The sequence below is a fragment of the Scatophagus argus genome, chromosome 1 (genome assembly GCF_020382885.2).
Source record: "Scatophagus argus isolate fScaArg1 chromosome 1, fScaArg1.pri, whole genome shotgun sequence".
Classification (NCBI taxonomy): Eukaryota; Metazoa; Chordata; class Actinopteri; family Scatophagidae; genus Scatophagus; species Scatophagus argus.
The window spans coordinates 26,603,594-26,615,989 of NC_058493.1; the positions used below are offsets into that span (position 1 = coordinate 26,603,594).

At 42.9% G+C, this 12,396-nt stretch overlaps 1 protein-coding gene across 10 annotated transcripts in view; it reads right to left on the reverse strand.

Moving 5' to 3' along the window:
* nav2a (neuron navigator 2a) overlaps positions 1–12,396 on the reverse strand; it is a 189,898-nt gene that overhangs the window by 33,781 nt on the left and 143,721 nt on the right. For all 10 annotated transcript variants that reach the window (XM_046395136.1, XM_046395150.1, XM_046395119.1 and 7 more), the window contains 2 exons: positions 11,937–12,362; positions 6,435–6,557 (listed from right to left, as the gene is read on the reverse strand). In XM_046395136.1, coding sequence (XP_046251092.1) covers positions 6,435–6,557; positions 11,937–12,362 — 549 coding nt within the window. The remainder of the gene's footprint in view (positions 1–6,434; positions 6,558–11,936; positions 12,363–12,396) is intronic.

Consider the following 12,396-nt stretch of genomic DNA (forward strand, 5'->3'; position numbering starts at 1 on the left):
ATTTACTACCAATCAATATTAGTGCTGGGAGATATGGACAAAATGAAATATATACCTTGATACCTCGATGTCAGTACTGAAAAATATAGTAGAGATGGTGCTTTAGCTGAATATTAACACAATGAGATCTTTGATAATCATAAATAACATATATATATATACACACACACTTTGATATCGATACCACCATATAACGATCCAAAAGCTAAGACAACATTTAATCTGGCATCACATTATCGATATAGTATCAATATACTGTCCAGGCTTGCCAGAATTGCAAAATTTAAACAGTGATGGCAGTGCGCTACAATGACCAGACAGCCAACTCACATTATATAGCTTCATCAACAAGCTGTGATCAACTGAGTGTGGTTACTGATTAACTGATTAAGAGAATTTTTCCAACCTTAACTATTAACCACCAATACAAATAAGGAAACCGGGAGTTAAAGGGTTAATTGGAGACAAAACCTTACCAATATGTGGGTTTGCAGCCTGTTTCATGTCTTGGAACTTTTGTCCCCAAGCGTTTCCATTTCCTGCAGCTCACATGGTGAAATGTGGATAATCAACTTTATCCAGTTACTTTCAAGCTGCAACCTGCACGAACCTGCTGACTCCCCAAACTTTGAAGGATTAAAACTTACTCTGAGCTTCTGAATGCGCCGCAAACCGCTCACTGTGAATGAATTAAAATCCAACAAGCTCTGCTCCTTTGCTCTACTTTCACCAGTTACGGTTTCCTCCTGGCAGCATGGTCCAGATTCCAGACTGGACCAGAAACATGGAACCGAGCCTCTGGCCTCTGTGGTTCCCGTCACAAACAGCTGGCTCGGTGAACAGTTCCCCTGGCAGAGGCTCATATACTCAGCAATCAAGACGTCCTGGTTTTCAACCTTTGTTGTATATATCAAGCTTTTTTCTCTCTGTGGGTCAATTTCTACATGTCACTGCTTTCAGCTGAGCAATGAAGCAAAGAAAATAGACAAAAAAAGCAAACGAGCTTAAACAAATAATATGACAGATGAATGAGCACAAAGACCAAGAGAGCACCAGGGATGTTTCAGCTGCAGTGTTTGGCATAAAAAAAAGAAGAGGTGTGGGAGAAAAATCCCAAGTTACCTGAGAGCCCCACCCTCTTTAGAGAGTGAGTGTGTGTGTGTGTGTGTGTGTGTGTGTGTGTGTGTGTGTGTTTCCTAGGCTAAGGCAGATGCACTTGTTAAAACCCCATAGGGAGGAAAGATAGTCTGCTTATACAGTATTCACAGCTACAGAAACATAATTTCTCTCTGGAATCTGTCTCTGTTTCGGTCTTCAAAATTTTTTCCTATCAAATCTTTCTTCTTTTTATCTAATTAATTCCACCTCCTCCCACATTCCTGTGGGAAGCAAGTTTATTCTACATGTAGTTACACTAGTAAAATAGATCTGACTTCTTACCAAGTAAATTTTGCAGCTTTTTCAACTGTATTCTCAGGATTGCACATCATCGCAGTCACTTCAGAGTTACTGAAGCTGCTCTCTGATCATGTTAGTTACTGACAATCGTTGCATGCTTCTTAGCTAGTTACAAATGGGGCAACCCATTTTCCTATTATGATGCATATGAGAGCTTCCTTCATGTTGGAGTTTCTGGTTTGACAATACTGTCAAGACGTCCTGCTACCTGTCAAGAATGTGATTCACCTATGTTGAAAATTTATGCTGATATACTCCATCTCCATAAGTAAACCCACTGGGCAACTCCAAATCTTTTATGCAGAATGTGATGTAGATTTCCGCAGTGTAGGTGGAGGAGTGCAGTGCAGTAGCAGCTGGGGTATGTGGGAGTGTGTGGGAGCATCATTAACTTGGAAACATATCTGACCTCACATCTTGAATCAAATGGCTACAGACTGCAGGTCAGACTGCTTCAGATTGCTCCAGCGTGCCCCTGAACGCCTCTCTGGACTGGCAGTATTACAAACAAACACACACATACACACACACCACTGGGATGCAGCAGAATGCTGCTTTCGACATGAACATGGCTGTGAGGCATTCACACTATTTAGTATTCTAGCAGAGTCAAAGGCTGTGTGAGAGTCTGGATATCAGTGAAAAGTATTTGGTTGCATATTCAGTGTGTTATGTGTTTAAGTGAGTGCAGAAGATAAGGGGAGAGCAGACAATAGACAGGTGTGGCTGTATATCAGACCAAATGTTTAACACATTCTGCTCTCAGGAAATGTGACGTTGATAAATGTATTTACAAAAATCTTTCCCTTTTACCTTTTCTGAACAAAGCCAAAACTCAATAACTGAAGCTAGCTTTCTTATTTCCCTCTTTGAATTCACACGATTGTCTGATGCTCATGTAAAACAAATGAATGAAGGAAGCTCTCAGTTTAATGGTGTTGGGCTATCATCAACATGGCTGCCACGTTTTTGGCTACAAGACAAGTTCAGCATAGTCAACAGGCGACGAAGCAAACAGACTTCTACTGGCCAGTAAAACAGTTTCTAGTTTGTCCACAGCTCCTCAACCTGCTTCCCTCCGCCATCATTAACCTCAAACACTCTCAAACAGACAGACAAACACCGGACTGGAGGAAACACACAGCTGGATTAGAGCTGGTAAGTCCTGAACAGCAGCTGTGATGACTTCTGACGATTTGATGTCTCCAAGCAGGGCAGGACCAACACGGACTGGGTTCAAGAATAACTGCAGGATGGTTTAAAAAAAGGCAGACAAGACTGTGTTCCTGTGTGTCTGTGATTATCAAACAGACTCCTGGTTCTATGGGTAACAGGATCATCACTCATGACAGGAACAGACGGGGGGCGTGTGTTCCAGTGATTATCATTACAGCGAAAGCCTGGAGGCAAACACTCAGCATTTAGTCTGCTGAACCATTGGAGCAGGTGCAGGTGGGTTTACAGAGGGCAGACAGAGAGAAAGACAGGCAGAGGGCGAGACAGGTGGGGTGCCAGGTGTTGCTGGTAGCTGAGGAGAAGAGTCTCTTCCTCTACTTGAGGCCAACAGGGAACCTGCTCATGTCCAGACAGGAGAGATAACATACTGGGGGGCCTGGGGCATATGTGTGTTACATGAAGTGTGCTTGTTAAATGTATGTGTGAGTGTCTGGAAATCAACAAAGATGGTTCTAACACACACACGCGCGCACACACACCTGGAAGCACAGTGTACTTCAGACAAAGAAGCATCATCAAAGGTCTTTGAAGTGTTATCAGCATCCATCGTACTTGCAAAATAATGTGAACACGTATCACAGTAATGTCAACATTTAACAGGTCATCTGCGGTTAGCCCACACAATGAGTTAAGAACCAAAGCTGAAATAATCACATTTGGAATTCAATTAATTTGTACAGTATAAAACTTTCATTCGAATCATCTACCTTGCAACCTTGCTTCAACATGGGACTAATGGAACACACCAACACCTGACACTTTTCTGACTGCACAAGCTGAAAATGGAAGAAACACAAACTACTGAAAGTTAGTGAGCATTTCTGAGCAGTTTCACTGCTGTGTTACTGGTGTTTTAGACAAAAAACTATGTTATAAAATGCAAAGGGCTGTGTGAGAGGCGGCACATTTCAGGCAGGTAGAAAGATAAAATGGACTTTTGGACTTTTCTTTTCAATACAGCACATAAATGGAGGGCAGCCCTTAGTCTTTTCTGGAAGAGAATGAGATTTTATCCTGCAAGTACTGACTTTGTACCTACACCAACATTAAGAATGCAGAGAAGAAAGGAACAGACCATCTGCACAAATGTCTAAAACACAAGAAGGATCCTTCATTCCCTGCCATCTCATTACAAAGATTTATATACTTTTTCATGTGAAAGCATCTGTCATCAGCCTGGTTTATGTGATGGTCTCCTCTCTTCTTCGTGTCAAGTTCTTGTTCAGGAAAGAAAAATTATATCTTCAACGCTTGAGCAAAAAGGGAAGGGAGGGAGGGCCCTAACACTCACAGCTACAGCAGCTTCACGCCACAAAGATCCCTCCTTTGTCTGCTTTAACAAAGAGTATTCAAATCAGAAGACAGACGGTTTTAGATTGCTTCCTCTTTTTCCTGCCGCAGAGATAAATGACAGGGATAAGCATGCTAACACACACCAGTTTCCAGTCTCTATTGTCTGTGTGTTTACTCAGCCCCGTCCTGTTGTCCCATGATTCAGTGTGATCCTCTGCTGGCTTCCACACAATGCGTTACATACATTTGACAGTTGGTAAAACTAGTTTTGGCACTTCCAACAAGAGCTGCAGATCAGCTACACTGATCAGTTTCAGCTGTCACATCAGTCACCAACTCAGCTGATGAGATGATATGCATTTGAACTGGTTTCCTATCACCTGAATAGCAGTAATAGTAAAAGGCTGTATTTTTCTAGCTGTATCCTTTACGCTCCTCATTAGTGGAGGCTTGATCAGATCTGGACGGTTTTAGCATGAAGGCTTAATAGGTTTTGAAACGCTCCTGACTGTGAACCTCGCCCCTTTGAAGCTTGTGACCTCCTCATCCAGAGGTCACAAGGTTTTTGCCCCAATGCCACAGTGACACCCAATACCTTTTCCCAACCCCCACTTCCCCCACAGCTCTGAGAAGCTCAGTCGCATCACAACCCAGAGGATGTAAAACAGGCGTTTGAACTGTAGCGAGTTTATAGACGGTTCACACACCCAGTGAGCAAATACAGTTTGCATACACATCAGAGATCAGAACTTAAAACTGTGTCGCAGGCACATGCAGAGAAACGTGCAAACCCTCCTCCACCTGCCCAAACTACACCATTAACCCCCCTCTCATGTATTAAATTAGCTTCATCTTTTAGTCGAGAAAACCAGTCACCCCTCTTTACCCTCCAGCTCCACTGGTTTCTGTTTTTTTTATGCTAATGCACTTTATCTGCTCCTTCTCCATTTCCCCTAATGAATCCCAAACTAAAAGCAGTAAGCACATTTATCAGACATTTCTTTAGGGGGGGAGAGGTGTGGTTGGCATGAGGGGGAGTCACCTCACCCCCTCTTAATTTTAAAACAGTTTCGTTTCCCATCCCTCTAATCATGAGAGTAAAAATGAAGCTCATGAAAGGAGAAATCTGAAGTTTCTGAAGAAATGTAACATCTGCCTACTTTATTAAACCTCACAGGAACAACATGAAAGTACAAAATCAAATAAAGAAAAAAAGAAATCCCCTAACATTTATCAGATAATTGTTTTGCAGTTTCTTCTGCTCACTACAGTCTTTAATCAAAACAACTGAGAGGAAAATGAAAGGTGAGAGGAGAGCCTGAGTCCTGCAAAAAGGGGGTGAGAGAGGGGAGAGATGAAAGGTGAGCAGAGGGACAGTTTATGTTAAGTCCCACCTAAGGGCCGAGGGAGTTTAGAGAGTGTGTGTGTGTGTGTGTGTGAGCATGCAGGGTAAGAGGCAGCGAGAGGGCAAAGGTCAAAAGTCTGGGAGACAGGAAATTAGCCACACCTGAGGATTTAGGAAAAGACTTCTTGAAGCACCCTTGACTGCCTCAGGAAAGACACATCAGCACGTCTGTCCGTGTTACACATCAGTTTGAACTGGATTAATTATAAAGCTTTTTTTTTTTTATTTCAAATATTTCTAGTCCTAAGCACAAGCAATCTGGTATATTTCTGTCTAGTACAGCTGGCTACAAACCGAAATCAATCATTCCACTTGTATTATTGACCACAGCCTTTGTCTCAGTTTATCCCTCACTCATTTATTCTTCTAACCACTACCATTCATTCAGCAGTCCACCTTCAGATCAAATTTGTTCCCTCCCCCTTTATTCTCCCTCTCTTTCTTTTCTAACCCCCATCCTTCTCTTGCAACGCGGTGGGGCTTTGCTCAGCCTTCATCCATTTCCATCTGTCAATTAGCCAGGAACCAAATCCTCCATCTCTGTGACAGGACAAAGACGGCAGCATCACAACGATTCACCCCCCCCCCATGGCACGAGCTGCTCAGGAGAGTCCCACAAATGCAAAATTCTTTTCATTCACTTTCACATGTAGACTAATACTGCTATTCTCCAGCATATAGAACCAGTTGGCACATCAGCAGTGGGGTGTATTTTGCACAAAGCTCAGTTACGTCATCATCTTCATCCCATGTCATCCTGTACATTCTGTTTGGGTTATGGCCTCAAAATGAAGATTATGAAACCTCCAGAAAAACTTTGATTTCACACAATTATATCAACTATAATGAAGTACTTCAACTAAGACCGATGACAGCAAAAGAGGATTTCACAATATTTCATCCCATGGGAAAAGAAAGATGACATACCTCCTATGCAGGGTGCAGCATGTTCAATAGGATGTGTATGAAGGTATTCAAGCAGTTCTCAAATACCCAAATGGATCATTTCAAAGTGTAAGAGAATAAGAGTAAGTGGCATTACCTGTCAGCATCTCCCTGTCCGGACGACACGTTTCGATGGAGTGTCTCTCGGACGGCGGCCATGCTGTCAGGCAGGCGGTTCAGGCGCCGTGTGTACAGACCCAAACCTCCATCGGTCATGTAACTGGAAAACACAACAAAGCCCATCACATATAGTCACCATAAAGCAGCTGTAAGACACACCATTAAAGGGCTCAGAGAGGGTGATTTGAAGTTGTGCAGCAGCACACTGACTCTGGCCAGAGTTAACACACAATCTGATGAGGATGAACCCACAGCCATCTAGTTTTCCATCTGAAGTAAATCTCACATCAATTAGGGTAAATGCTGGGTAAACAGCTCCCACACAAACACTGAGGAGACCAAACTATCAAGATGAAGACACACTTCTCTTATGTGGCCAGTGATGAACAGCAGTAGTCTGTAAAAGAAACTGCAGCTCAGACCAGAGAGGATGATTCTGTTCTTTACTGCTTCAAGAAGGAAATCGCCAGTCATCACCACCATGATCTGTTACAGGCTGGGATATTATGATTGGCTGAGTAGTTGAACATTAAAAGAAGCTAAAAATAAACTATATACGTACGTGCAGGCTAAGTAGGCCGTTCACTTCATTTCATAACAGAAAATTACATTCAGAGGGACTTGATTTATTGGTTGTGGGAGTCAGAGGCTGGACGTTAGCAGCCGTTACAGTCTGAAGCTGACACTGAAGCCACGAAACACTTACACAAACATTCCCATTCAAACTAAAACAACACCAAGTAATTCCCCAAATATTTACCCATGGAGGAGATTCCTAATGGAACTAAATATTGACTCATTTGGCCCATGTGTAATTCAATGAAATGTTTGCTGATTTTAAGTTGAGGCTGGACCATTTAAGTGGTGAATGCTCTCTGTGTGGGACTGTGATGATTCTGTTTCTGCAGTTAAGTGAGTAGAAAAATAAGCCAAGTATGAGTTTGACCACTAAAACTCCTTCTGTGTTATCTCTGTGGATCTCAGAAACAGGGAGCCCTGCACACACACAAACATCGACATGTTATACAGTACACACAGAGTACAGTGTTTCCTATAGACAGAGCTGCTTTGTGTAACCTGCAGTCAAAGGAGCCAGCATCAGAGCCGTGGGACAGAAACCCAACGGCAACCTGAAGTCACTCAGCAGAGTGCAAACAGATGCTAAACAAACTGCAACCTTTAAAATGTTTACAGCTACGACTATGACTATGAATTGTTTTCAATAACTGTGTTTTTATTTTTTGGCCACTAGGTGCGACAAAACTAGCAGAAAGTGACACATTTTCACATCAGCATAACAATGGAGTCGTGTTCACTTGATGAATTTAGGTCTAATACTCGCTTTCCTTTAAGCTCTGGTCAGGTCTCAATTTCCTGAGAAAAACATCTCCGTTCTTTGGCTGCTACCTGTCACACTATTTCACCAGCTCTCTATTAACTGAGTGGGTCTGTTGATTTGTCAGAGCTTTTCTTTATTCAACACAGCTGTCTCCTTCTGATGGAAATTGGTTTGATGAGAGCTGAGTTTAAAGAAAACCAATACAATGAGCTAAAAGGGGGTAAAACTTCTGTAGCACTGAGGGAAACTGTGGTGATACTGTTGGAACCAGCAGCAGTAAACCTGAAAGTACCAGATGTTGTACTTTCTCACCACAACATGAATGCAAAGGCTGCGGCTCCACTTTCAGGTCATCTGGTAGCAGCCTGCTAACCATTATCAAGAGTCCAAACTAAACATGGAGACTCAGCACTTTGTTACCATGCATCAAAGAGCCGGAAAAAAAAAAAACAGACAAAAGACAACTTTGATTACCTTTAAATCCAGATGACAACTTTTATATTCTCAGCTGCCTTTAATAAGTTTTCATCAGTAATCCCTAAAATGGTTTTAAAGCATTTAGTATTGCTTTTGGGTATTATGCTTGTCCCAATTTATTATTTCATTGTGTGGTTTTATTGTCTTCATGTTTTAAAAGGGTCTTAAAATGACAATAAAACTGTTAATCTCAATTATCTCTGGGAAAATATGTCACACAACAAAGGGAGTTATCATGATGGACATGTTGGGTTTATGCTGGGCCATATGGAAAGCTTGAATGCTTCAGAGTTAATATCATAAATCCTGACCGCTAGCAAAGTAAAATCAAATCATTTATGGACCACATGCCAGAATTATCCATAGCTGTTTAAAGGAATGACACAATCAATTCCACATTGATATATAACAGCATTAAGAGTTATTGTGTATCAGATTTTCACAAAAACAAAAGATACAACAGACAATGGAGACAATTCATCTCTGAGGAGTGTTAGCTGTCCTATATGGGACACATCCATCATCCCAAAGCAAAGTCACCTTGAGGATGGACAGGCAGTCTCTCTCTCTCTCCCTTACACACACACACACACACACACACACACACACACACACACACACTAATAAGTAACTGAGCCAGCCTTCCCTCCTGTTTCAGTTGCTTGTTAACCTGTAACCTTCTGCAACAGGAGAAACGTGTCCAAACAAGACAGTTTATTAGGTGAAAGCAGCCAGGCAGAATTTACAGTCGTGCAACTAACAGGAGCAAAAGTTCTTGAGCAAATGAAACTGCAGAAATATTTAACTTACTAAGAATGTGTGCACTGTGGTATTGACAAGAAGAAATTTACAAAAAGTCACGCTCTGCGAAAAACAAACAATCGCCTCCAGAGCTCTTGATTAATGCTGGTGGTTTAAAACCGTGTGACGTACCTTTCTGCCTCAAACATGGTAGCACAGTCAGTCCAAAGCAAAATAAACAAATCCAGGTGAGGGCTGATCCCTGCTGATAAAAAAATCTCCAAAGAAGAGGTGTCCGTTTTCAACCGTCTGGCTACTGTCTGTTATCAGGTCTGAACCTGTGTGCGAGAGCTGCTGTGAATAATATCACCAGGTGAGAGCTTGTTCGATCATGGTGAAATCAGAAGTGAGTGAACAGTATCAATGACCACGGAATAAAGATTACGTGTCCATGTGTAGCCTGAATGTGTGTTGCTGTGTAGGAGCTCGGTTTTGGTATGCAGCCTCTCTCCACAGCTCCACATGCTTTTCCCTCCTGGCTGGAGGTTGGGTCTGTCTGCGAAAGGTGGAGGAGGGATGGGAGGGAAGGGGAGGAAGGGAGGGAGGCACATCAGGCAACATACCCCCGAGCCAAGGAGTTGGTGGGGGAGTGGGAGGGGGTTCTTGTCTCCAAGGGCCAGAGAAGCCAGAAAAAGCAGAGGAGGGGGTTGGAGATTGGATGTAGATACTAAATGTGGTGTCATCAGTCATGTTGTCTGTGTTGTCGGACTCAGAGAGTACTACATAAATTAAGAGATAAAAGCTGATCTGGTCAAATCAGTCTACAGTCAGACTTGTTATAAATGTCTAGAGCTGCAACAAATGCAACCCTTTTTTGTTTCCCCTTTGTTGAGAATCTGAGTGAACTGAAGGGATACTAAAAGGAGGAGGTAAAACAATGATGACCAGTGACTGGTCAGTGACTGGTCAGAGAGATTTGGAGTCGTCTCATCATCCGCGCTCCCACGCACTCCTGTTTTTCCTGCAGGCTTTTGTTCTGCTGCCTGCAGTCTTTTCTTGAAAAAAAGCTAGACTCTTTGTTATAAGCCTACTAAACAACCACAAACCAACAAGAAAACACAAAATGTTCAATGCACTCACATCGTGTGAGTAGGGACTGTGTGTGGAGAGGGGAACAGAGGAAAAGTTTAGCATTAAAGTGGTCAGTCTGGTAGAAAATGTACAATATGAGTTACCTTGTGTCAATTAATCAGTGCTGCAGCATCAATACCTAGAAAAGTCATATGTATGTTTTTATATGCATATGTTCTTTTCCGACTGCTGGAAAAGTGAAGTTAACCCAAGAACTCCAGTAACAACCATGCCTACATTTAAGTTTACAGCTGGCGGTGGACACACAAAACAAATCCAGGCTTTACCGTTCTAATGTGCAACAAACTGAGCTGAACTAAACCGGACTGCTTGGTGGAAACACAGCTTTTACCTGACATTTAAACAGAGGCAAAGACTTGCACTGTGATAGTCTAGAGCTTTAATCTAAATGGCAGCTCCTCCTCTGTGGATAAACATCCCACCTCTGTGTAAAAGAACAAGTTAGTGGATGCTAACAGGCCCGTGATGAAGATAAACTCTGAATGGCCCGAGGACAGAAAGAGTGGAGGGAGAAGGTCATCAGTCTGTGTCTGTTTGAAAAGGTTAACCCATTGTGAAGTGGTATTTTTCACACAGTGCATGAAACCGATGATGACAATAATCTTCAGCTGAAGTCTGAAAAATATCAGATCATCAATAAAATTTATTTGTAGAAAAAATTATTTATATTTTGTATTGCCCTCCTCACAGGTTTGACTGACTTCAGATATCAAGTTTTCAGAGTGAGCAAACAGCTCTGCTCACTTGTTCACATCACTCACCTGTCCAGGTGTGGCTGTGGCTTGGCCTTTGTGTGCTCAGCAACAGATTCAGACATATCAAGTACTTCAAGAGCACTGAGCTCCCTCAACTTCTACAGCTGCCTCAGGGCTGATGAATCAGTGCAAATCCGTGGGGGCAAGAGGAAGTAGTTCCCACTCAGGCTGTTAAGAGATGTGTTTTCTTTTCTTTTTTTTTAATGAATCACCTTGTTTTTCTGAGCTTAAAGACCCTTTCTACATATGCACTGACCTGAACTCAAACTACCGGTAATCCCTGGAGCAACTCTATTATCTGACTACGGTCTGTCTGTCTTTGGCTTTTCGATACAATCTGAAGGCAAGTTGGCATATTTTCCAACTTCATCTGATAATAATGACAGCCAAGGTAAAAGGACCTGTTACAACACGGACAGTGGCTCTGAGAGAGCAAATAAACAGATTATCAACATATCAGCATTGGTGCGCCTGCAGACAGAGAGATGGGATACACGTCAGATGTCAGCTATTCAGAACCAACGTTGGTTGTGCCACTGAGGTCAATTTGTGGGATATCATGTGGCACTTGGATCACAGACAGGAACAGTGAGCAAGGAACTACCGCCCTCTTCTGGCAAGCATATATTTGAGAAAACTGCATATGGAGTCTCATGAATCCCATGAAAGTTTACATTGTGAGGCTTCTCTTATTCATCCTGTCTTGTCTGCCAATAAATTTATCCTGCCAGTTTGTTTTAAATGATTCTTGCCATGTTGTGGATCAACCATTTCTCACATAATGTCCTCATGGATTTGCGCTCTTAGTACGCACTGCCATGTTAATAGAGGTATATAGGAAATTCATAGGCATTCTGTTTTGATGAAACACAGAGAAAAGCAAAAGATCTTCACTTCGTAGAAGCCAGAAGTGTCAAAAGTTTGCTGCTGTGGAGTACTTTTCTTCCATGCAACTTATCAATTCATCTATCAACTACTTCAGCACTGACATTATCCATCTGTGTAAACTACTTACCCACTGCTGACATCATCAGTGCGTGCAACGTTCTTGCTCAACACATCTCCATCGCTCATGTATCCTGTCACCTCCATGGAGATGCTGTCCAAGTCAATGTCCTCTCCAGCCCTGTCTCCGAGGTCCACGCTACAGAGGGCTCCTCCCCTGCCAGCCAGCTGCCGTCGGAGGTTCCCAGAGTACAGGTAGCGTCCTCCCTGGCCGCCAACAACACGCCCGCCATAACTGTTTCCCATAGAGGGGGCATCGCCCGCCTGCAGACGAGGGCTAGACTGGCCCAGTCGCCATGATGACAGGGAAGGGCGGGTAGAAGTGAGACTGAGGATGCTCCGACCCCCTCCGCTGTTGTTGCTGCCACCACCGCCACCTCCTCCGCCACTGCTGATGTCTGTGGTGACGCTGCCATCGAAGGTGGTTTCCAAGGTGCTGAGGGAAACAGAGAGATGAAAGAATTAATGAT